The sequence below is a fragment of the Schistocerca piceifrons genome, chromosome 2, assembly GCF_021461385.2.
Source record: "Schistocerca piceifrons isolate TAMUIC-IGC-003096 chromosome 2, iqSchPice1.1, whole genome shotgun sequence".
NCBI lineage: Eukaryota > Metazoa > Arthropoda > Insecta > Orthoptera > Acrididae > Schistocerca > Schistocerca piceifrons.
The window spans coordinates 697,434,140-697,458,303 of record NC_060139.1 but is presented as its reverse complement, the minus strand read 5'-3'; the positions used below and the strand labels follow the sequence as shown (position 1 = coordinate 697,458,303).

The following is a 24,164-nucleotide window of genomic DNA, read 5'->3' as shown; positions in this document are numbered from 1 at the left end:
TCTAATCTGAAATGACGACTCGATCCTTCCTTTACAAAACAGCCATAGTGCAATAAACATAGTTTTGGGAAAACTTGAGAAAAGTGTTCTAAATTACGAATTCTGAAGTATCATACATAAGGGACATAAACACGAATCAAAATTATTTTATAATAAATTATGACCACCTAAATACTGTGACTTACGTCTTTTTCAAAATTTATTTATTTATCGTATGGCACACATCGCTAATCTTATACACTTTACATACAATTTAGTTACAAATTGAAACCCAGACGTTGAATATAATCGATAGCCTCCTCTGTTGCAACTAGCAAGTGGAAGTTTCCCTAGTAAACTCGAACTTAGCATTCTCTTACTATAAGCTGGGTTATTTGCTTTTCAGCATCAAAAAATGGTTCAAATGGCTCTGAGCACTATGGGGCTTAACATCTGAGGTCATCAGTCCCCTAGAACTTAGAACTACTTAAACCTAACTAACCTACGGACATCACACACATCCATGCCCAAGGCAGGATTCGAACCTGCGACCGTAGCGGTCGCACGGTTCCAGACTGAAGCGCCTAGAACCGCTCGGCCACACCGGCCGGCTTTTCAGCATCGCAGTCGCAGTGTGGAGTTAGTATCTTTCCCCATTCGTAGAGGGCGTCAGCACTTCTTCCGTGGCCAGTGCGTATGCGGTTTGAAGTTGTCCACACTTTGCGTGACTGATTGAAGCCGGGTGACTTCTCATTTACCTTAAAACTTTGGCATTTTAGTGTGTACTGTTCTCGCCAATGTTGCTTCCACAGATTGTGGATGTCAAAGTTGGGTGTCGTCGTCTCTTTAGCAGTGGGTGGTGGTGGTCTTTTCGATTTAAGTCTTCTGCAATCCAGGTCAGCTGTATCATTATGTATGGGCAGGTGTGGGTTATTAATTAACTTGCGGTATTATCTGAGGAGAGCATTTTTTGGCCGTACCTCTGGTGGTGGTACACGGCTCAGGGTTGGCAGCCATACGGTAGGGGTAGATTTTATTGTAATGATGCGCATGGGTCGCTTACCACATCAGTTCTGTCTGTGTAGGGGCTATTAATTCATATCGGAGCGCAGTATTTTGCCACTGAGTAGATAAGCCCAACTGCTGATGTGCGGATTGTATTTACTGTGGAGACCCAAACAGTGCTGTACAATTTATGGATGATGATGTTTCTTGTCCTCACTTTGCCTGCAATCTTTGTCACGTGCTCTTGTAAGAGAGCGTCCTGTCCAGTGTAAGTCCTAGATATTTGGGGTAGTTGTTGTGGTTAAGGCGTTTCACTCCAAAGATAACATTGAACTCTCTTTTTGCTGAGTGGTTGCAAATGTGGAAGCACGATACCTCAGTCTTGTTCGGGTTTGGCTGTAGTCTTCATTCGCGAAAGTAGCCACTCAGTGACTTTAGATCGGAGCACAGGATGTCTTCAGTGGCCTCAACAATGATCCGTCTTGTGCAGCTAGGGCCCAGTCATCCGCATTGCCAAACTTCCTAGATTGTGTGTTTGTAATGTTGGAAATGTAAAGATTGAAGAGTTGTGGGACAAGTCCATTGCTGAGTTCCTAGATGGAGCTCTTTCTTTCTGCGGTATATACTTAAAAACTCTTCCAGCAAGCAAGTTATCGATGAGTCTGATAGTATTGCCACATGCAATTATTTGAATTAGTTTGCACAACAGCCCTTGTCTCCAAACAGTGTCATAGGCTGCACTCAGATCTATGAATGCAGTTGATGTTTTTTGCTTTTTTTGACAGTCTGCCTCCATATAGGTTGTCAGAGAAAGCAATTGGGCAGTATATCTTCTATTAGGTCGAAATACTGCTTGTTCGTTTGGGATTGATTCCAGTATTTTTGGGCTCAGTTTGTTACATAGGAGTTTCCCGAGCAGCTTATATATGACACTGAGCAGTGCGACTGGTCTATAACTCTTTGGCTGGTCACTTGGTTTTCCGGCTTACACAGTGAGATGACCTTTGAATTCTTTATTTTCTATGGTATATCCCCTGTTGTCATTACATTTGTATAAAATTCTGCAAGCCGTTTTTTGGCATACTTCCCGCAATGAAGACGGAATTCTGCGTGTATTCCATCCAGTCCAGTTGCTTTCCTGCCTTGGCGTTTTTCAGTGCGTCTCTGATTTAAGTATTGCTAAATTTGGAAGAATATTCATCTAAAGAAGTGCTGCTTATCTTAAGGGCACTCTTGTGTCACTATATTCTTGCACATCTGTTGATCAAGACAAGATAGTATCTTCGTAGAATCCTCTATTTTCTTCAGGAATATAACGAATGAGTTTTTCAGTGCCTTTGGTCTTTTAGAGGGACCTTATCCAGAGGATAAGCAGGAGCTGTTGGCAATATCGGATCAGGGTGGCACCAAGACTGTAACATTAGTGTATGTAACGACAACCTCCACTTCCAAATGTTCTTTTACAAACCAAACCCCAGGAGAATTGCCCCAGTTTAATTCCCGTACCACTAGAAAACGGTGCCCAGTAACTGGAAGAAAGCAGAGGGCACGCCCATGTAAAACATGTACTACAGATGCGGTCTACGAAACTACCGTCCAATTTGCTTGACATCCATTTGCTGCAGAATCTTACAACACACTCTGAGTTCAAACACAGTAAGGTATCTTGAACTGAATGACCTTCATCATGTCAGCCAGCAGGGCCTGCGAAAACATATTACATGAAACCCAACTCATACTTTTCTCACATTACATCTTGAAAATCATGTATCAAGACAGTCGGGTAGATACAGTATTTCTCGATTCCCCGAAAAGCATTTGACTCAGTACCACACATATGTTTACTATCGAAAGTACAATCGTATCGATTTCAAGCGAAATTTGTGACTGGTTTGAAGGTTTTTTGGTAGAGAGAATGAAGCAAGTTGTCTTGGACGGAGAGTCATCGATAGATGCAAAAGTAACTTCGGGAGGCCCCACGGAAGTGTGTTGAGATCATTGATGTTTACGCTGTATATTAATGACCTTGAGGACAATATTAATAGTAATCTCAGGCTTTTCGCAGGCGATGAAGTTATTTATAAGGACGTTTCATGTGACAGAAACCGCGCAAATACTCAGTCAAATCTTGATAAGATTTTAGAGTTGTGCAAAGACTGGCAACTTGCTTTAAAAGTCCAGAAATATAAAGTTGTGCACTCCACGAAACGAAAAAACGTAGTAGCTAGCCTATGACAATAATATCAATGAGTCACAAATGGAATCGGTCAGCTCGTACAAATACCTGAGTGTAACAATTCGTAGAGATATGAAATATAATGATCACACACCCTCATTCGTAGGTAAAGTAGTTGGCAGACTGCGGTTCACAGGCAGAATACAAGGGAAATGTAATTAGTAATCAGTCTACGAAGGAGTTCCGTTCTAGAACATTGTCTGAGTGTATGGTACCCGTACCAAATAGAATCAAAAGTAAATCTTGGACGGATACAAAGGACAGCACGAATTGTCACAGGTATGTTCGACCCGTGGGAGAGTGTTGCGAAGCTGCTGAAAGATCTGAACTGGCAGACGCTTGAAGATAGACGCAAACTATCCCGTGAGAACTAACTTGGAAAGTTTACAGAATCAACTTTATGTGACGACTCTAGAAACATGTCATAATTGTCTATGCATCACTCCCGTATTTTTCGGCAAGACAACATTAGAGTAATTACAATACGCGATAACGCATTTAAGCAATCATTCTTCCAGCTATCCACATGTGAGCGGGAGACAGCCCAGATAATTAGTTCAATGAGTTTCCTTTAATTTACGTCTACTGTCACAAACTTTTTGTTAACAGATTACCGGTTTCGGTCTATAAAAGCAAAGATCTGATGATGGTCATTATAGACCGAAACCAGTAATCTGTTAACAAAAAGTTTGTGACCATAGACGTAAATTAAAGGAATCTTATTGTATATACGGGTCACTGTTTTATTCGCGACAATGTCACAGCTTGTGGAATTAGTAGAATGGTACGTACCCTCCACCACGCACTTCACAGTAGTTTGCAGAGTAAAGATGGAGATGTAGGGGTAGATGTAGGTTTAGGTATAAAATACATAAAGCTAGCACACAACCTCGAACGTCTGACCTGTAAATGAAATGGTGAAATTATTGTATGAGAAACTGAATTCTATGCTCTAGAGGCACTGAGTTTTCGACAGTATCTGCAGAAATGTACTTTCTGTCAATAGTGTAACCATCAAATTCTGTAACCTGTGATTGCTTTTGAATCATGTATTTCTTTAACAGTGTATTTGTTTTTCTGCACCGCTACTATTAGTAAGTTTTGTTATTTTATGAGTACTATACAAATAATCATTATTTTTCAAGACTCTCTTAATCGCGCTTAAGTCCCTCTCATAGGACATATAAGAATGTCCACGTATTGGGAAAAAATATTCAGTTCTCTTGAATCGTACTGTATCATAATAAGAATCTAATAAATAGGTGGTTTCCTTCTGACGCGCGCAATTATCGGAATATATGTAGCGCTCAGTTCAGATAGCACATTTTCCAATAAATTTTCCAATCGAATAAGAAGAAACAAACTTTGTGAGAGTTTTTCCTAGCAACTTCCTCATGATACAGATACAAAACTGCAACACGTCATTTGATGTGATGAACATAAAATAGACTCACTGTTAACTGCCACACATAAAACAATTCTTGAGCTGGAGAAACAGGCAGCTGCATAGTCTGCTTACACTGTACTACAGTTGCTGAGAACTAGGATGTTTATTTCCATACTCATTTCCCTTTTTCGTATGGAATACAACCGATTTTACTTCTTTGTAAGCTGACACTGAGTTCTGCAGCTTCACATCTTTTGCTTACATCACTGAGATGGGGTCTTTTCAGTTTTTGTTTCAGTTGTCCACGTGTATAACAAGAATCTACTTGTGGCTGCCCCAATAATAATTTGAAGTTTTCATTATAATTGGTAACCAAGTTGGTAACTAACTTGCAAATTTGGATGTTTCTGCTGAGCCTGCTAACACATAAAATCAGTTACTTAGAAGAACTGCTGCTACAATGACTGGATTTTGTTGTAAATGAGCTTGTATGCTTACGTACCAACATTCTTGTTTCATCACTAAATCTTGGGCATTAACGCATACCCTTTGTGTGTCATCAACTTTTAATCGGAAAACTCAACTATCTGGTTTGCTTTGTGTGTTTTAAGATACAGAAAGTATTGACACAAACGCTTTGAAGCACACCTCCTGCCACTGATTATCATCTCCTGAAACAAGGCATTTTAATCATTTGAATGTTGCATTTTTTTTAGGTTCTTCTTCCAGTGGTGGACGGTGTTAAATTTCATGTGTATCAATGAGTACCGTGTGAACAAATTTTGATCATCCTTTGTACTCATTTCTTGAAAGCTAGTGAGAATTTTGATCCACAGAACCTCTGATACTGTTACTCTTGCAAATATTAAAAACTGAAGTTAGACTCGTAAATATATATTATAGTTTATGGAAAAAAAATTATCACTGGAGTATTAAGGGGGGAACTTCATGGAAAACGCACACTGTTTAAAAGATGTATCAAATCCACAATTTTGCAGATACGGCAATGAAATTAACACATTTACTGCTAAGTTCGTTGGATTATACACTTAACTTTCATTTACGGTATTTAAAAATTAATTTTCATAAAATGAAATTTGTAATTTTTCTCGGATTTTATTCAAGACACTTCTACAAAATTTTCTCTATTTAATCTCTTTGCATGTAGTAAGCTTCTCTTATGAGGTTTCTTGAGTACATCGGAGTACTTTCATAATTTTTAATTGTAATTCTCTAAGTATCATGTAAAATTCATGCAAATTTCCAAATACTTTGCTTTGTATCTCAGGTTACACTCAGAATTTCAAATTTTACTCTTGAGAGAACTATTATTGGACTTGTAGAAGTAAGTATACAAAATTTCATTTTTCTAGCCTTCACAGATTTGGGCAAAAATGTACATAAAATTGAAAAAAACATAATTTTAAGGAAATGCAATTTAAAGTACAAGCTAATTTTTTCTTACCTCTTCAGAAAGCCCCAGATTTGTGCTCAGGATCCTCTTTCCCTGCAAGACTGCCGCGTGGGGTAGCCGCGTGGTCTTGTCACGGTTTGCGAGGGTCCTCCTGTCGGAGGTTCGAGTCCTCCCTCGGGCATGTGTGAGTGTGTGTGTGTGTGTGTGTGTGTGTGTGTGACATTCATCCTACTTACTTTCCTATCATTAAATACAAGAATTGTAAGATAATTTACAATTCTGACAATTGTGTAAGATGAAAAAGTGGAAAGACAACAACTGTTTCTTCATAAACAAAGCAGCTGGTTTGTTATGGTTTCTAAGATATGGAAAAGTGTCACAGAAGATCTGTGAAACCAAAGAGTAACAGTCTTCTAGATGCATCCCATGCAAGTTTGATTGATAGTAATCCACGGATTCTTTGTTCACCGAGCTAGTATTGAAGGGTCGCTTCAAAAAGTGGACGTGGCAGGAAGATCGTGTTACACATTTAATTACTTTTCAGTCTCCTCGGATGCGATTTCATTATTGAAACTTCCGGAACTTATTGTCCATGGGTTCCACTAATAAATAAAAAATAAACTGAAAATTGACATTTTCGGTCATTTTCATGAATGTTTCTTTGACACTATATAATTATAGTTGGTTACACAGTAAATGCATTACACTTATTTATATGCTTCGACAATTGTTTTAGATGGCGCTTCCTTTCCTCTATGAGTGTCAAAACCTTGTCCTTGGAGTCCATCAGATTTAATAATATTTCTCCTGCAAAACTATTACCTTTCCTCTTCCTTAATTCATTACTTTTTTCCTTTCTTAGTTTACATACCCGATTCGTTTTGTGATCATTTTAACAAATTAACGAAGGAAGATACTCAGTAATAAAAACACATCCAATGTGTAAACATTCTGTTGCATCGATATAATTTGCCGGCCGCTGTGGCAAAGCGGTTCCAGACGCTTCATTCCGGAACTGCGTTGCTGTTACGGTGGCAGGTTCGAATCCTGCCGCGGGCATGGATGTGTGTGATGCCCTTAAGTTAGTTAGTTTCAACTGGATCTGAGCACTATGGGACTTAACATCTAAGTCCCCTAGAACTTAGGACTACTTAAACCTAACTAACCTAAGAACATCACACACATCCATGCCCCAGGCAGGATTCGAACCTGCGACCGTATCAGTCGCGCGGTTCCGGACTGAAGCGCTTAGAACTTGTCGGCCACCGCGGCCGGCTGTTAGGTTTAAGTAGTTCTAAGTCTACGGGACTGATGACCTCAGATGTTAAGTCCCATAGTGCTTAGAGCCATTTGAACATTTCGATATAATTTACAGAGCAGAACCAGGACTGCCAACATATTTTTTAACAAACGTCCCTCTGAAAAAATAGACCGATTAACTTGACATCGGTTCTACTCACAATGGAAACGGTACCGACGCCGTTTCGTTGTAAAACTGTGTTGCGAACCCATTAGAACCTATTTCATCGCCAAAGAGAGGTACTGACACAAAGAGTGGTGATCAGAAATTTTATAACACACCTCTTCTCCCCTCCCAGCCAACTACTGGCAGTGAAAGTTTCATCCGCCACCAGTTTTCGAACCGCCCTACCTCCGAGTCGAGTGCTATAGCACGGGGGTGCGTTAGCGGCCTCGGTTACGGAGGCAGATAAACTATAACCTCTTTACGGAAACAGAAGGCTGTCAACTCGACCCATTCATTCCAACTTCCCGCGGTCGCCACTCCCCAGGAGGAAGTAGGAGCCTCCGACTGAAATGGCGCGAAATCTTCACCTCGGAAAAAAATCTGCAGCATACCAGTCATTTGCTGATGTTGGTGGGAAACAGCGAAATAGACTGTGGTAGTAGTTAATGAGTGAGTCTGTAATGTGTCCCTGCAGCGTGCGTAGACAGTGAGGAGGAGTCCGGCAGCGGGACGCCGCAGGCAGTCGCCGACAGCACGCGCCCTGCGACCGACGCTCCGCGCGACCGCCGGCAGCAGAAGCAGCAGCAGCAGCAGCAGTCAGAGGCCGGTCCCCGGGGCAGGACGACCGTCGATGTGCACGTCGATGTTCGGGTTTGCTCCACCGACGCCCGCCGGGTGTCTCCGGACGGCACGGAGAGCTGTCGAGAGCAGAACGATCCTCAGCCGCCACCCAACAGGTAGGCACGCTTCCGCAAACTGCAGTGACTTCCCATCAGCTCAGTGGCCACTGCAATATTCCATAGGAACATTTTCCGTCATGTTTTCAGTTGTCGAAATCATTTTCTTTTATTCATCTTTCTGTACTGCTTTGTTAACAGCTGAAGTTGTAGCACATTTCATTCCAACAACGGACCTCCGACAATTTTGCTTTACATAACTGCGCATTGCTTTCGCGTTCATGAATCTATCAATAATATAATTGTATAATATAATATAATTGTATAATTTTAACGCACTTGCCGTCGCTTTACTGCGTGCTTTACAGTCGATCCATCACCTGCATGCAAAAATTCTGTCGATGGTTTTGTTTTGAAATTCTGTACGAGATGAATCTGAACTCCACCGACAAAACTTTGGAGGTTGTTCGGGATACAGTCTCCGGTCGTTCCTTCCAGAGTAATAGTGTCATGACGATTTATTAAGTTTGTGTCTGGGGAAACGCCTTCGCAACAGGGATAATACTTTTGATATGGCATCACCAGAACGTGCAATAGAAAATACAAAATAAGGCAAGAACCTGAGACACAGTACTATGACGTCAGCATAGCGTCATCATGCCGCTCTTCCATTGCATTCTGTAAACCGATCAACTCTTAATCAATAAAGATACTTATACCGCTGTGTATCACTGTTAGCCTACTACTACCGCTGCCGGAAAAATAAACCAGAGACACAAACGATCAGTACTAAATGTAAGCCACAAGATGATTCAAATGGCTCTGAGCACTATGGGACTCAACTGCAGTGGTCATCAGTCCCCTAGAACTTAGAACTAGTTAAATCTAACTAACCTAAGGACATCACACACATCCATGCCCGAGGCAGGATTCGAACCTGCGACCGTAGCGGTCGCGCGGTTCCAGATTGTAGCGCCTAGAACCGCTCGGCCACCCCGCCCGGCTGTAAGCCACAGACTTCAAATTAAATTTCGTATTTCTGTTATGAACAACAAGTACCAAGAGTGAATGAAACAAATTTGTTTCCATACAAGACGCTCATCTCATATCTTTGAGATTTACACTACAATGGTCATTCAGTAGAATGTGCGTGTGAAATCTTATGGGACTTAACTGCTAAGGTCATCAGTCCCTAAGCTTACACACTACTTACCCTAATTTATCCTAAGGACAAACACACACACACGTGCCCGAGGGAGGACTCGAACCTCCGCTGGGATCAGCCGCACAGTCCATGACTGCAGCGTCTAAGACCGCTCGGCTAATCCCGCGCGGCCCATTCAGTAGATAAATTAGCATCAGCTCAGTACGTGATTGCCACTAGATCTAGGTAGAGCACCTTGAATCATTGCAAGTATTGCCAGCAATTAATACTCCATGGTAACACTCTGTTCCTATTACATACCTGTAGATGACTTCAATCTTCTGCTTCTGATATGTCCTTGCATGATGTGGACACTCAGCAACTGACGAGGCAGCAGTGTTTGCTCCTGCCAAATCAGTGTACAAAAAAGGAATGCATTAATGTGGCCAACTGCAGAAAACTTACTGAAAGCCATGATGGCTTACAAAATTTTATTTCTTTCCAGTAATGATGTGTGTTACACTCAGGCTTTCGTCTTATTTGTATCTGTGATTGTCATGTGTGGCTTAAATAGTATATTTCGTGATACTGTTGTCTTTATTCAACGGTGTCAAGAGATGTCAGGTCACATTATCACGCACAGAAAAATACAAAAAACCTATCATACAACTTATGGACTGAAACTGCGTGCCCGGTAGCAACTCCAAGTTTTGCATGCCGTCTCGTCGGTGTTGTAATTGCAGTGGCCAGTGGTATACATCAAAGGACAAACAAGCGAATATAATAAAATATTTGGTTCGACAGGCATCGGTGTACTGCGAGGTTATGTTACGTGTTAGTATTATGGTCTGACGGTTTCACCTTTTCTATTTAAATGGCAGATTTATAAGAAGCTTCAACTGTTCAATACTCAAACATACAGCTGTAGTTTTGGAGATAGAGAAAGTGAGACACCTGCGCTTGCAGCAGTCAGCCAGTCAGCGGAACAGACGCTGAAGAGCGGCGGCAGCGGGGCCGGCAGCGATCCGGCGTGTCGGTGGGTGACGGCTGTGGCTGGGTACGGGTCTTCGTGGGCGACGACGACCGCGGCTCGCTCGTCTACCTGTCGCTCACCACCACCGCCGCTGACGTCGCGCAGGAGCTCGGCCTCGACGACGACCACACCATCTGGCTGCAGGTACCACACTACGGCCCAGTCTACATTCCACGAGTAACGACGCAAGACTTAACACAATAGTGCCTTAAATGGTTCTAATGGCAACAAAACCTTCACAGCTCCTCGTATGCATAATTAACATCCTCTCATGTAAATGTAGTAGCACCGGTTGCCGGTTGCTGAATGCTCGAAGAAGACACTGAAGTTAATGACACTTAGAACTATTTTCTTTTTTCACCGCTCATCCCGCTGCTATAAATAATTGGACGTCAGAAATGAACTCACAATATAAACACACTCAGATGCTCAATCAATTACGAGGAGTTCAATAAGTAATGCAACACATTTTTTTCGAAAGCAGGTTGGTATTATTCAGGATTCGGATACACCATATTATTTCCCACTGTTTTGGCTATCTATTTTTCAATATAATCTCCGTTCTGTGTGACGGCCCTACGCAACCTTCCCGGGACTGCCTGTATGCCTGCATGGTACCACACTACCAGTCGACGTATCAGTAATCTCCCCGTCATCCACATACAGCTGCCCGAGGAGTGCATCCTTCATTGGGTCAAACAGATGGCACTCTGAAGGTGCGACATCCGGGCTGTCGAGTGGATGACGAAGAACAGTCCAATGAAGTTTTTTCAGTTCCTCTCTGGTTTGCACACTTCTGTGAGGCCTTCAGTTGTCATGAAGGAGAAGTTCGTTTACATTTTTGTGGCGACGAACGCTCTGAAGCTGTTTCTTCAATTTCCTGAGGGTAGCACAGTACACTCCACAATTAATCGTTGCATCATGAAGAAGGACATCGAACAGAATAACCCCTTCAGGAACCCAGAAGACAGTCCCAATAACTTTACCGGCTTTGAATTTTTTTCTTCGGAGGGGAGGTGATTGGCGCCACTCCATGGACTGCCGTTTTGTTTTCGGTTCGAAGTGATGATACTATGTTTCATCACCTGTAACGATTTTCGCCAAAAAATTGACACGATCAGCATCGTAGCTCGCATGCAATTCCGCACAGATGGTCCTTCGTTGCCTTTTATGGTCTTTTGTCAAGCGGCGACGAACCCAGCGGTCATACACCTTTGACTAGCCCAACTGATAGATGAGCACTATCAACAGGGGCGTCCAGTTGTGCAGCGAGGTGTTTGACTGTGGGAGATTAGACAGGTTTGCGAGATCTTGTTGCTATGATGAAAGACGCCACATCCAAAGACTTCCCGTGTTTATGTTCACTACCAGGTCTGCGTGGACATTCCGCAACCGTCTAAGAATAACTGCGATGCACTGGTTTTCTACAAAACGAAACTCAGTAGCAGCTCTCTGCTTTGAACGCACCTTCATTACAGATGCCATTTTGAAGACTAAGTGTTGCAACACTACCTATGGAACCTTCATGAAACTACAGGGGCTGAAGCGAGAATATTCCATGAGATCCCACAACAAATTCTGCAATATTTCAATCGAAACTGACAAGAAAAAAGGTTTGCATTACTTATTGAACGTCTCTCCTAAGTAACACTCACACATGTAAACTCATTTAATAGGAAATAAAAAGTAGGTCCATAGGTTGTGTCAGAGGATTGTCAGAATACTTGTGTTGTTGAGGTGCTGTCTAATCTTTAGTTGTACGTTTGTGAAGGTTATGGAATGAGTATACACAGAATATGCGAATAAAGTTTCTAATGTGCACTTTACTGAATATAAGCCCTCTCGTTAACGACCTTGTGGTTGGTTACTGAAAATTTATTGTTAGATTACAGCCGGATGAGAGATCCATAGAGCTTTTTTTTACATTTTTCTACATCTTTCATTCCCTAACATGAGAGCTGGGTAGCCTGTTGTAGATTTTTTCGGCCAAATAACGCAGTGGGGTGGAGGTGGACGCAGTTCTGGAAGGTCCATTAAATTTCGTGAGTGCAGCCGCATTAACTCTGTTTCTTCTTCTCGTAATATTTCGACCGTATACCTTTCGACCATCTTTAGAGCGAGCCGAAATACTGAAGCTACAGTACTCGTTCCGTCGTTTTAAACCAGAGATACAATATCGCCAAAGACATTGATCTGCGCAAACAATAAGCATAAATTGAATCTGTGAACACATTGTCGATCTATACCGCAATATCTATGCATCCCTATTAGCTGAACTTTGCGAGCTTATTTTTAAAAAGTGCCGGATTCTATAATTTGTCCAGGTTGAGACCACTATCTTTGCTAATTACGTTCTTCGTCCAGCAAGAATGTGTGGTTTAAAACGACGAAACGAGTAATGTAGCTTCAGTCTGTCGGATTACTCTGAAGATGACCGAAATTAAACGACCGAAATATGAGCAGAAGAAGAAAAAGAGTAAAATGAAGAAGAAGAAGAAAATGAAATAGTGTTTTTGCTGCTGGATTCCCAAAATTTAATGGATCAGTTATTTAGCAGCGAACTCTTGATTATGCACAATTGAGAACATTTGGTAGGAAATTTCAAGTACTAGAATTCGCCTATGACGAAGAGAAACCTCCCAGAAATTCGGAAGCGTGGAGTTGGGAAGGTAAGCCTCTTTCTAATTTGAAACAATGTGGTTCATTCTCCCAGAAAATATCGCAAAGTTGTGTTTATGTCCGTGTGTGTAGGTTGTCTCACCAGATAAAAGAATGAAGTTTTTTTTTTAGCCTCCTGGGCTATGACTGAACTGGAATGCAGCCAAACTATTGTCTATGGTTTTATGTTGTGTAGGGGGGTTGGTTGCATCCGCCGCTTTCAGTTAAAGTAATAAAGTAACTGCACCCATTTCCTGTAAGTGCACAAATAAATCATAGTGAAATAGCTAGCTACTGTGACACATTATAGCCGAGACAAATTGTTTGTTATTAAACTGAAATTTATTTAAGCAAATTTCACAAACACTGTTCACTGCTGCCTACAGTGAGCCTGAGATGGTGGTAACATGATGAACGTCCCGTACCAAGTGGGCTTAAAATATATTAAGGTTTGTAGTGTAAGGTGACACTACAAAATTCCTAAGCTCCGAGCGCAGATTCTCCGAGTAAGTCAAATGTTCGTCAATCGTAGAATTAATATAAGTCTCGGCTGTTCATCATCTCACGATTAATTGCTATTCCCGACTGTTTGTCAACCCACGATTTCATGCAAGTTCAGACTGTGGCTAACTCTTGATAAACTCTAACATCCGACTAGCTCCACAACTGGATTACAATTTCACAGAAACGCACTCGAGAAATCGTAAAAGCCTACAAAACCACCGAAGAAAGTTAAAGTCCCAAAGTGTGACTCAAAAGCGAAATTTTCACGAACAGAAATGTTTGGCCCATGCGCCGCTCAGAATAACGTGTGGTTGAAGATCGTGTGCGCACTCCAGCGTCAAAGCAGGTTTTACAGTAGTTCATCAAGTGAACCCCAGCCATTTTTTTCCGTTTTTAAATATTACTACTCGACCTTCGGCAGTCTGTGTTTTTAAACAATCTTCCACACCGACAATTAATCTGACTCTCTTCTGCTTGAACGTATCGTGCCTTTCGTGCTATCAACCACGAAAAACAGAAAAAAAGAGCACTTTTCTTCTTCTCAATTAATATTAATTTCCTCGGGCATAGCACTCACACGACAACAGATACATATCTACACAAATTTAAATATCTTATAGCACATAGATGACATTAATAAAAGAAAAGAAACAGAAGAAAATAAGTAGGCGTAAGGAAAATTCCGTCACAGGACAATGTCCAAATCAGTCTGCATTGGAGTAGTAAATTCTGTGTGTCAGGAGTGTAATAGTGAAGGGACCAAATTTCTGAGCTTAGCCATGTAGGTATATATTTGAAATGTGTGATTAAGTTCCAGATGATTTAGCTCATTGCTTACACTTTCGAGTAGCTAATTCCAGCGAAGAGAGGTTGCCTAGTTATTAGTTATAATCCGAAAGCTTCGAACCAGTTTCAGGGGTTTCGGTGGGATGTGCTCAAATTACGTGTAGGGTTGTCCTCTTCCGTCATCGTAGGGTACTAATTTCATATATCTGTCGTGACTGTGGTGAGTGGTTGCCGTGTCTAGTTTCCTTTTGGACTGTTACGGATAACGATGAATATGAAACAGTAAGGAAAGTCAGGAATGGAAACCTGTGGCGTGAGTACCACATTCTTCTCTAATAGTACCAGTGGGAGTTGCCGAGCTTAACGTTTTCGTCCGACAGGTGGATTAGTGTCAACAGTATGGTGATAAACTGTAGAGTAGTTTCATATGTAACCCAGGACGTCGGTAGGAGGAATCGGTCAAATACTGGTGACAACCTCTTGCACTGTCTGCTTACAAACTCCAGGTAACAGTGAGCATTACAGACACCTACTAAGGGGACTGGCCGAAAAGTGCGTATTAGTGGTTAGTCAGCACCTTGTGTGTGGTCATTTCAACGATTACATTTCTTGTTAACAACAAACAGAGTTTTTGCTGGCTGTTACTATAGTTAAACGATGCACTCGGCAAATAGTGTTAGAGTACTATTGTTATCTTGGTTTCTTTAAGGTCGTGATGTCTTTATTAATTATTAACAGCGCCAGTGGTTATAACATTTAAATAATGGTGCGTAAGAAGTGTAAGTAGGCTGTTCAGGGTTTTATGTTGGTAACGCCACTTGGTGCTCTGTATGAAAATCGCTGACTGCGCTGTGTGCAGTCTATGGCTCGTTGGACTCATTGTTGGAATATTCGCTTTAGAGTTGTGCAGTTGGAGGTGAGCCGCCAGGAGTGGTGGATGTGGGGGGAGAGATGCTAGAGTTTTGAGCGGACGATCTGGACGTGTGTCCGTCAGAAGAAGGAAATTTGTCAAAATAGATGTCAAGAATACTCGTATATACAGGGTGGTCCATTGATAGTGACCGGGCCAAAGAGCTCACGAAATAAGCATCAAACTAAAAAACTACAAAGAACGAAACTCGTCTAGCTTGAAGGGGGAAACCAGATGGCGCTATGGCTGGCCCGCAAGATGGCGCTGCCATCGGTCAAACGGATGTCAACTGCGTTTTTTAAAATAGAACCCCCATTTTTTATTACACGTTCGTGTAGTACCTAAAGAAATGTGAATGTTTTAGTTGGACCACTTTTTTCGCTTTGTGATAGGTGGCGCTGTAATAGTCACAAACGTATAAGTACGTGGTATCACGTAACATTCCACCAGTGCGGATGGTATTTGCTTCGTGATACATTACCCGTATTAAAATTGACCGTTTACCAATTGCGGAAAAGGTCGATATCGTGTTGATGTATGGCTATTGTGATCAAAATGCCCAACGGGTGTGTGCAATGTATGCTGCTCAGTATCCTGGACGACATCATCCAAGTGTCCGGACCGTTCGCCGGATAGTTACGTTATTTAAGGAAACAGGAAGTGTTCAGCCACATGTGAAACGTCAACCACGACCTGCAACAAATGATGTTGCCCAAGTAGGTGTTTTAGCTGTGTCGCGGCTAATCCGCACATCAGTAGCAGACAAATTGCGCGAGAATCGGGAATCTCAAAAAAGTTGGTGTTGAGAATACTACATCAACATCGATTGCACCCGTACCATATTTCTATGCACCAGGAATTGCATGGCGACGACTTTGAACTTCGTGTACACTTCTGCCACTGGGCACAAGAGAAATTACGGGACGATGACAGATTTTTTGAGCGCGTTCTATTTAGCGACGAAGCGTCATTCACCAACAGCGGCAACGAAAACCGGCATAATATGCACTATTGGGAAACGGAAAATCCACGATGGCTGCGACAAGTGGAACATCAGCGACCTTGGCGGGTTAATGTACGGTGCGGCAATATGGGAGGAAGGATAATTGGACCCCATTTTATCGGTGGCAGTCTAAATGGTGCAATGTATGTTGATTTCCTACGTAATGTTCACGGATGTTACTACAAGATGTTTCACAGCATGACAGAACGGTGATGTACTTCGAACATGATGGATGTCCGGCACATAGCTCCCGTGCGGTTGAAACGGTATCGAATAGCATATTTCATGACAGGTGGATTGGTCGTTGAAGCATGGCCCGCACGTTCACCGGATCTGACGTCCCCGGATTTCTTACTGTGGAGAAAGCTGAAGGATATTTGCTATCGTGATCCACCGACAACGCCTGACAACATGCATCAGCGCATTGTCAATGCATTTGCGAACATTACGGAAGGCGAATTACTCGCTGTTGAGAGGAATGTCGTTACACGTATTGCCAAATGCGTTGAGGTTGACGGACATTATTTTGAGCATTTATTGCATTAATATGGTATTTACAGGTAATCACGCTATAACAGCATGCGTTCTCAGAAAAGATGAGTTCAGAAAGGTATATGTATCACATTGGAACAACCGAAATAAAATGTTCAAACGTACCTACGTTCTGTATTTTAATTTTAAAAAAACCTACCTGTTACCAACTGTTCATCTAAAATTGTGAGCCATATGTTTGTGACTATTACAGCGTCATCTATCACAAAGCGAAAAAAGTGGTCCAACTAAAACATTCATATTTCTTTACGTACTACACGAATATGTAATAAAAATGGAGGTGCCTATTTAAAAAAAAAAACGCAGTTGATATCCGTTTGACCTATGGCAGCGCCATCTAGCGGGCCAAGCATCTGGTTTCCCCCTTCAAGTTAGACAAGCTTCGTTCATTGTAGTTTTTTTCGTTTGACGCTTGTTTCGTGAGATATTTGGTCCGGTCACGATCAATGGACCACCCTGTATATTATGACTTTTGAACACTATCAAGGTAAATACAATGTTTGTTCTCTATCAAAATCTTTCATTTGCTAACTATATGCCTATCAGCAGTTAGTGTCTTCAGTAGTTAGAATCTTTTATTTAGCTGGCAGTATTGGCGCTCGCAGTATTGCAGTAGCTCGAGTAACGAAGATTTTTGTGAGGTAAGTGATTCATGAAGAGTGTCGGTTATTGTTAGTCAGGGCTGTTCTTTTGTAGGGAGTATTAAAAGTCAGATTGCGTCGCGCTAAAATATTGTGTGTCAGTTTAGAAATGATCAGAATAACACAGGCCCTCTCAATAGGGTTGCGTAAGGCCATCACACTGAACGTAGATTATGTTGAAAAATACGGTTTTGTAGCCAAACGAGCAGGGAATAGTAGAGTACATTAGAATCCTGAATAAAACCATTTGCCTTCAGAAAAAAGTGTGTTGCATTGCTTACTGAACGCCCCTCGCCGGCCGGAGTGGCCGAGCGGTTCTAGGCGCTACGGTCTCGGACCGCGCGACCGGTACGATCGCAGGTTCGAATCCTGCCTCGGGAATGGATGTGTGTGATGTCCTTAGGTTAGTTAGGTTTAAGTAGTTCTAAGTTCTAGGGGACTGATGACCTCAGAAGTTAAGTCCCATAGTGCTCAGAGACATTTGAACCATTTTTGAACGCCCCTCATAGTTATAGTAGATTAAATCAGCCGTTATTTACAGTTACGGTTCCATGAAAGGCAGATATTCATTTACAGAATATCGCGGCGTCTGCAAAAAATACTGCACCTCTAGACAAATTCTCCAGACTTTTGTAGTCCTGTCTTGCGTGTAATATCACGGTATAGTATTTATTTTTACTTGTTGACCGTCTAACTACAACTGATTGAAACACAATCTTCGTGCCATACGAGTTTCACCTTTATTCTCTGCAAGGCATCTTCAGTGGCCTGGAATATGTACTTATTTTTTGCAGACAAACCAAATAGTAAAAATAGTGAAAAACATATAAACCAAATAGTAAAAATATGTAAATATTACAGGCTACTGAAAATGTCTTGCAGAGAATAAAGGCGATATGCGTATGGCACGAAAGCTGTGTTTCACTCATTTGTAATTAGACGGTCAACAAGTAAAAATTAACAATAGACCGTAAATTCTCGAGAGTTTGTTTACGTTGAACATAGCTTATTGCACTTCAAAAAAGGCACTCAGCTATGCTGTAACCTGCCTACACGTGGGAAAGCACGGTGCTGGACGCCTCGGTGGAGAACAAAGCGGCATTTGGGCGCGGGTGCCTCCTACTGCTCGCGCCGCGGGCCGAATCCATCTGCCGTGCCATGGCGGCCTCTGGTATTCTGCGCACGCCGGGCACGCCGCGCAGAGCATGCCGGGACACGCGAGGCGACCGAGCGAGACCGCGGGGCAGCGCACGAGAGCAGGGCGCCGCACTGCCGCAGTCCACAGTGTCTGCTGCGAGGGACACAGCAGACGCGTCTGTAGTGAGCTCCACCGTCGTTGCACGCTCCGCACTGTGCATCACGTAAAAACAAAGGAAAGAAAGTAAGATAGGATGTAATATCCTGTCGGCCTCGATGTCGTTAGAACAGACATCAAGCTCACGTCTCCTTTTAGAAAGAAACATCCTGAAATTTGCCGTAATGTAACATTCCTGTGAGCTTCTGGAAAAATAATAACAATTTTCATAAAGTTTACTCGGCTCTAACTAAAAACGTGAACGCTTAGTAGGATAAAAATTGTAGGGGAGTAGAAGTCTTTCTTGCTGAACATTTTGATATAACATTAATAACATTAGCTCTCACATTAGCTTAACTACAATTTATCGTGAAGGTCAGTGAAATACATTTTTGTGTGTTGGTCCATACCTGGAATCTATGCACTGATTATCTTGCCTATATGCTTGAAACTTCAAGCGCACGTTAAGAACATGTCTCTCTAAAAAGTAGACTACAATAATGTCATCTCAGCTACAAGTTATTATTCTGGAATATTTATATTTGATAATCAAAATCAATTTTACTTTTTATGATTAACAAGAATGTCTTTTCCTTCCTGTTGGTAGGCCGTTAGTGTCTGCAGTCTACTTCTCTCCAAATTTCAGACCTCTAGCTCACATAGATTTTTTTGTGCGTGAAATAAACACATCAGAAAATTTAAATTCAGTTCAAAGATACATATGTTTTATGATTCACTTGCGCTGTTCCTTATACATTCCAGCTGCATAATCTTCTTGGTTTACATGTTCCTCATCTTCTCTCTTCCTTTTCTTGTTTCTCCTTGTTATTGCTCTGAGCACTATGGGACTTAACATCTATGGTCATCAGTCCCCTAGAACTTGGAACTACTTAAACCTAACTAACCTAAGGACGTCACACAACACCCAGTCATCACGAGGCAGAGAATCTTCTTGTTATTCTGGCATCATTAATTGCCTCAAGGACCCAATTTTTAGCTGAATCCATTTTCGTGGAATCAGTTGCCAACAGTCATTGTATAAAACCCGCAATATAATCCTAGCAACTTTAGAACTTCACGCATGCTTACTGCGCTACATTGAAACAAGTTACATGCGTAATAACTTAAATAGTAACAACTCAACCCACAGAAAAGTTTATAAGGAAAACAATGCTCGAAGACCCGAAATATATAGGGGAAACATTAGAGCATCCCAAAGTGTATCTTCTAACAGGGCTGCCAACTTGAAAATCAGTTGTATAGTACTTGTTTCTCGAACGGGAGTCTAATGGTAACATTGGTGTGTGAAAGCAGCTGAAACATAGATGTGGCTGCACACTGAGAGATCTTTAAGCTGATTTTCAAACAACTACCTGATGTCCAATACAGCTCATTTAACCACCATTTTGTTCGAAATGTTCTAAACATCGTTTAGAAAAGAAAAACAAAAAAGTTTATCTAAGCGTACTGACAGGCAAGTTACCTTAAGAGATGAAGGGAAATCATGGAAAACCTAAATCTGGATGGCCGTATGGGGATTTGGAATGTCGTCCTCCCGCATGCTAGTCTAGTGTCTTACCACTGCTTCACCCCTCTCCGTATCAACATGGAAATATCCTTTACTTTGTTTCAATACAGGTCCCAACCAAGATACAAAGAGGACAAAATTAAACTGCTTTTGTTTTCGTTGTAGCCCAAGTCGTTACATGCTGTCATTCTGATAAAAGATTATAAATCACTTCTCTAACTATAGACCGGAGAGGCCGCGGGCTTATGTCATCGAGCGTGGTAAAGGAGGTGGAGAGAGGCTTCGACTCACGTTCCGGCTTCTGTGTGTATTGCTTCAGCTTAGTAAACTGTCTTGAGAGAAAGCTATAAATAGCAGCAGATCGGAAAATCAGAAAAAAAATTATGCAGCATAAAACTCCCATTAAAAGAGCAAGACATGGTATGAATTATGCAGATATTCTAAATAATGCTATTAACCTATTACTAAAGGAAGACGTATCAGAAACAATGGTTACTTGTCGAGCGAGAGCCTACATAATAGTACAAGCTTAAGAGCACTTCTGTTGACCGGATTTAGAATGTTAAGAGATCACCACAAAGCTGGCAAATACTGATGTCACTAGTTACTAACGTGTCCTATTTGCTGTATTTGTAATAAATGTACTGTGATGTGTGAATCTTCCGTTTCCTTCCACACTTCTACATGGTCTGAAAGTTTTCAGGCAAACCACTTTTGACGCTAATAATACAACACACCAACAGGTTTTTTTTTTAATACCTCTCGTTGAGAAGTCAGCCTTTCCCAACAGAATCTGTGTCGTTCAAAAAGCGTAATGCGGCACTGGCCGAAATTCCTGTAACACTCTCGTGGGAAAAAGAAACAACATAAATCTGTAAAAAGCGGCTTGTATTTCTGAATATTTGCTGTGTTCGATCAGGCCACATCACGTAAACCAAAAATGCGTTGAACATTGACAAAATGATATCATACACTTCATTACAACCGCGTATTTAAGCAGAAGCATATGAGACTGCATCACGCAGATATATGCTCTATTCACAGTGGTTTCAGAGACAAATATTTCAAATGATCACAGTGAGAACGCGCAGGTCTTAGCAAATTACCAGACCGTTACTTGTTGTTTTGTTGTCGATTTCGTTTGAAGCTTATACTCATAATTAACACCGACAACGCTAATGTTTTTTTCGGTTATACCTATGCTGTTTTACTAAAAGGACCTGGTGCGTAAGGTAATGAATAGACAGACGTACGATCCGTTGACGGAACAAAAATGACAGTCCCAAGAACTTGACTTGATTTTTATTGCCTGTAGAAGGAAAAGTACTGTAACAGTATCGTATCTACGATATCTGCGCAGAACCGTTGAAGGCGTTGCAATCTGTAGCAGCGATTTGCACTAACCTCGTACATTTTTCATTTCTACATCCCATAGCAATTACATATATGCCTCCAAATTTGTTTCTAAAGGAACGTTTGAACACAGCAACGAGCAGTATAAGAAAGGCTAAACAGTGAAATCAACATCAATACTAGTTCAGCAAATTAATGTTAGTAGTGCGGTGACGAGGGTGTCACGGCAAACGTGCGGGTTGCCTGCCCTTCAGGGGGATTGGGTTGCCTACCCTTAAGAGGAAGTAACGTCATCCAATATGGCTATCGTGACGTCAACTGAAAATGGGACTGACGTCATTCAAGATGGCGGGAAAGTGTCACACTCCCCCTGGTGGAAAGTCTGAATTTTTGGAGAAGATAGGTCAATTGAGCTACTTCTTCTAACATAAGAAAATGGCCAGAAGAAAAGGGCACTTGGGCTACCTCCACTAACCTAAGGCACGTGACCTTCACCTCTTCCTAGGAACTGGTGAGAAAAGGTCTCGGCCTGTACTGGACATAAGTCTTTATTTTCACTCTTTATTTAAACAATTAGAGGCAGTTGCACCATCAAGTGTAATTATGTAGCCCTGCAGCTATTTTGTGTAGGCTGTCGCGTCCGTAGCCACTGAGGCACCTGCCCCACAACCGCTCGCGGCCCAGTGGACTGGGATAGTAGGCAGCTGGGAAGCCCAAAGCTTGTAGCCGTCCTCTTTATTCATGATGTTCGGCTAGCCCACGAATAGATTCTTTCTGAAGCTGGGCTTACACTAGCAAGTCACTTGCAGAAGTTATTGCTGCAAGTTATTGCTAGCCGCTTGCAGCTGTGTTTACACAGCAGCGCAAGAATTAAGCAAGATTCTTCCGCAAGTGCTTTGGCAAGAAACTTGCGTCAACAACTTGCTGATACTGTTTACATATGCTTTCAGTACCACTACGAGTGTCAGCCGAAGTGTAAAATGACAAGTAGGCGGGTGAGATATGCTGCAGCTCTTGCAATTCTAATGCAAAACGTGAAAAATAAAAAGAGAACTATTTGGTTTAGAGAGTAGATAATGAGAAGATCGCAAAACGGTGCCTATAGTAACCTTTTGTAAGAACTTAGTATCGAGAGCATGGATAGTTTTACAGAATGTCCTCAAATTATCTGGAGTATTTGTTGATGTTAATAAAGCCCGTCATATCAGAACGAGACACAAACTTCGGTACTGCTATTTCAGCAAAGGAACGTTTGCTAGTCACTCTATAATTTAAAGCTACCGGTGAGCTACGAATAAAATAGGCATTTCATTTATTTATGTGAAACATAGAACCAAAAAAAGTTTGAATTTTGAAATCTTTTCTTTGTAGGAGACTGATGCAAGTCCCTAATGTACTTCTTTCATATTCCCGTCAGCACGATTTCTCTGATCGTACCCGATGTATGTAGAGCCATTTTTAACGTCTTGAAAAGGGAAAATTATTTGAAGGTATGTGAAAACACAACAATGAAATTAAATTTTTATTAAAATAAACTGCATTTTACAGAATGATATGCCTATAAAAATGTTTTTTTCTAATGCTCATAAAATGGAAAGTGACAAGCTAAGTAAATAGAACATGTAATAATTACACATCGTCTTTTTTAGACTCCTAAAACAACAGGCGAGTGGATGCAGGTGGCTAAGGGGTTGTGTCTTCAAGTTATGCTACTTTCTATGTACTTCTTTTATAGACGTGTCGAATTTCGACGAGATTTCATATAATGCGCTCATCTTCTACACTCTATCCTTGAAGTCTCGGTTATGCACGTTCCGTATTTCGGGGTAGCTCTCCACGGCTTCAATAAAATGTTCTGTATCCTGATACATCCATTCCCGTTTCTCCTCCATTTCTGAAATTTGTTTGCATATAATACGTAAGATGGTTGTATAAAATTAAGTCACCACATTAAGTAAAATGTTAAATATTAGTGTTATGCAGACAACATACTTACTATGACTTGCACTTCCTATTTTCAGGAAGTAGAAATAAATCCTAAAAGCTGCAAGTTACTTGCAGATACCTCTTGCGTGGTGTTCACACTGGAAGCGGAAAACGTGCAGCAAGTCACTTCCGCAATAAATTGCTACGGTCGCAAGTCGACTTGGCGATATGTTTACACTCGCAAATCGCGCGGCAAGTTCCTCCGCGCAAGTAAATTTCTGCAATAACTTGCTAGTGTAAACCGAGCATTACCCTCTCCCCTTTCGTCATGACTAACCTGTTATATTATAATGGCAGTAAAATTTCACAAATATTATATACTGACACCGATCGTTTGCAATAAACAGAGCCACCTTTCCTCCACCAAAACCAGTCACGCGCTGAGGAAGGCCGTTGTAATATGGTACAATCCCCAGAAGAATTTTAATTATCATTTTCCTAGGGAGTTAATGTTTTTTCTCTGTTGTAGAGAATTAGAAGCTCGTCTGAGAAGGCCAAACCCTTCAAGTGAGTTTTATTTCCACGAAGTTTATTCGACATTATAGACATTGCCGCTAATGGATGGAGATTTCAGGAAGAACATATGTTCTTCAGTTTATATTATTGTAA

At 41.5% G+C, this 24,164-nt stretch overlaps 1 protein-coding gene across 1 annotated transcript in view; it reads left to right on the top strand.

The window, feature by feature from the left end:
• Positions 1-24,164, top strand: part of LOC124775757 — a 77,883-nt gene that overhangs the window by 24,379 nt on the left and 29,340 nt on the right. Inside the window, exons 2-3 of the mRNA XM_047250586.1 lie at positions 7,962-8,223; positions 10,274-10,484. Of these exons, the coding sequence (XP_047106542.1) occupies positions 7,962-8,223; positions 10,274-10,484 (473 nt within the window). The remainder of the gene's footprint in view (positions 1-7,961; positions 8,224-10,273; positions 10,485-24,164) is intronic.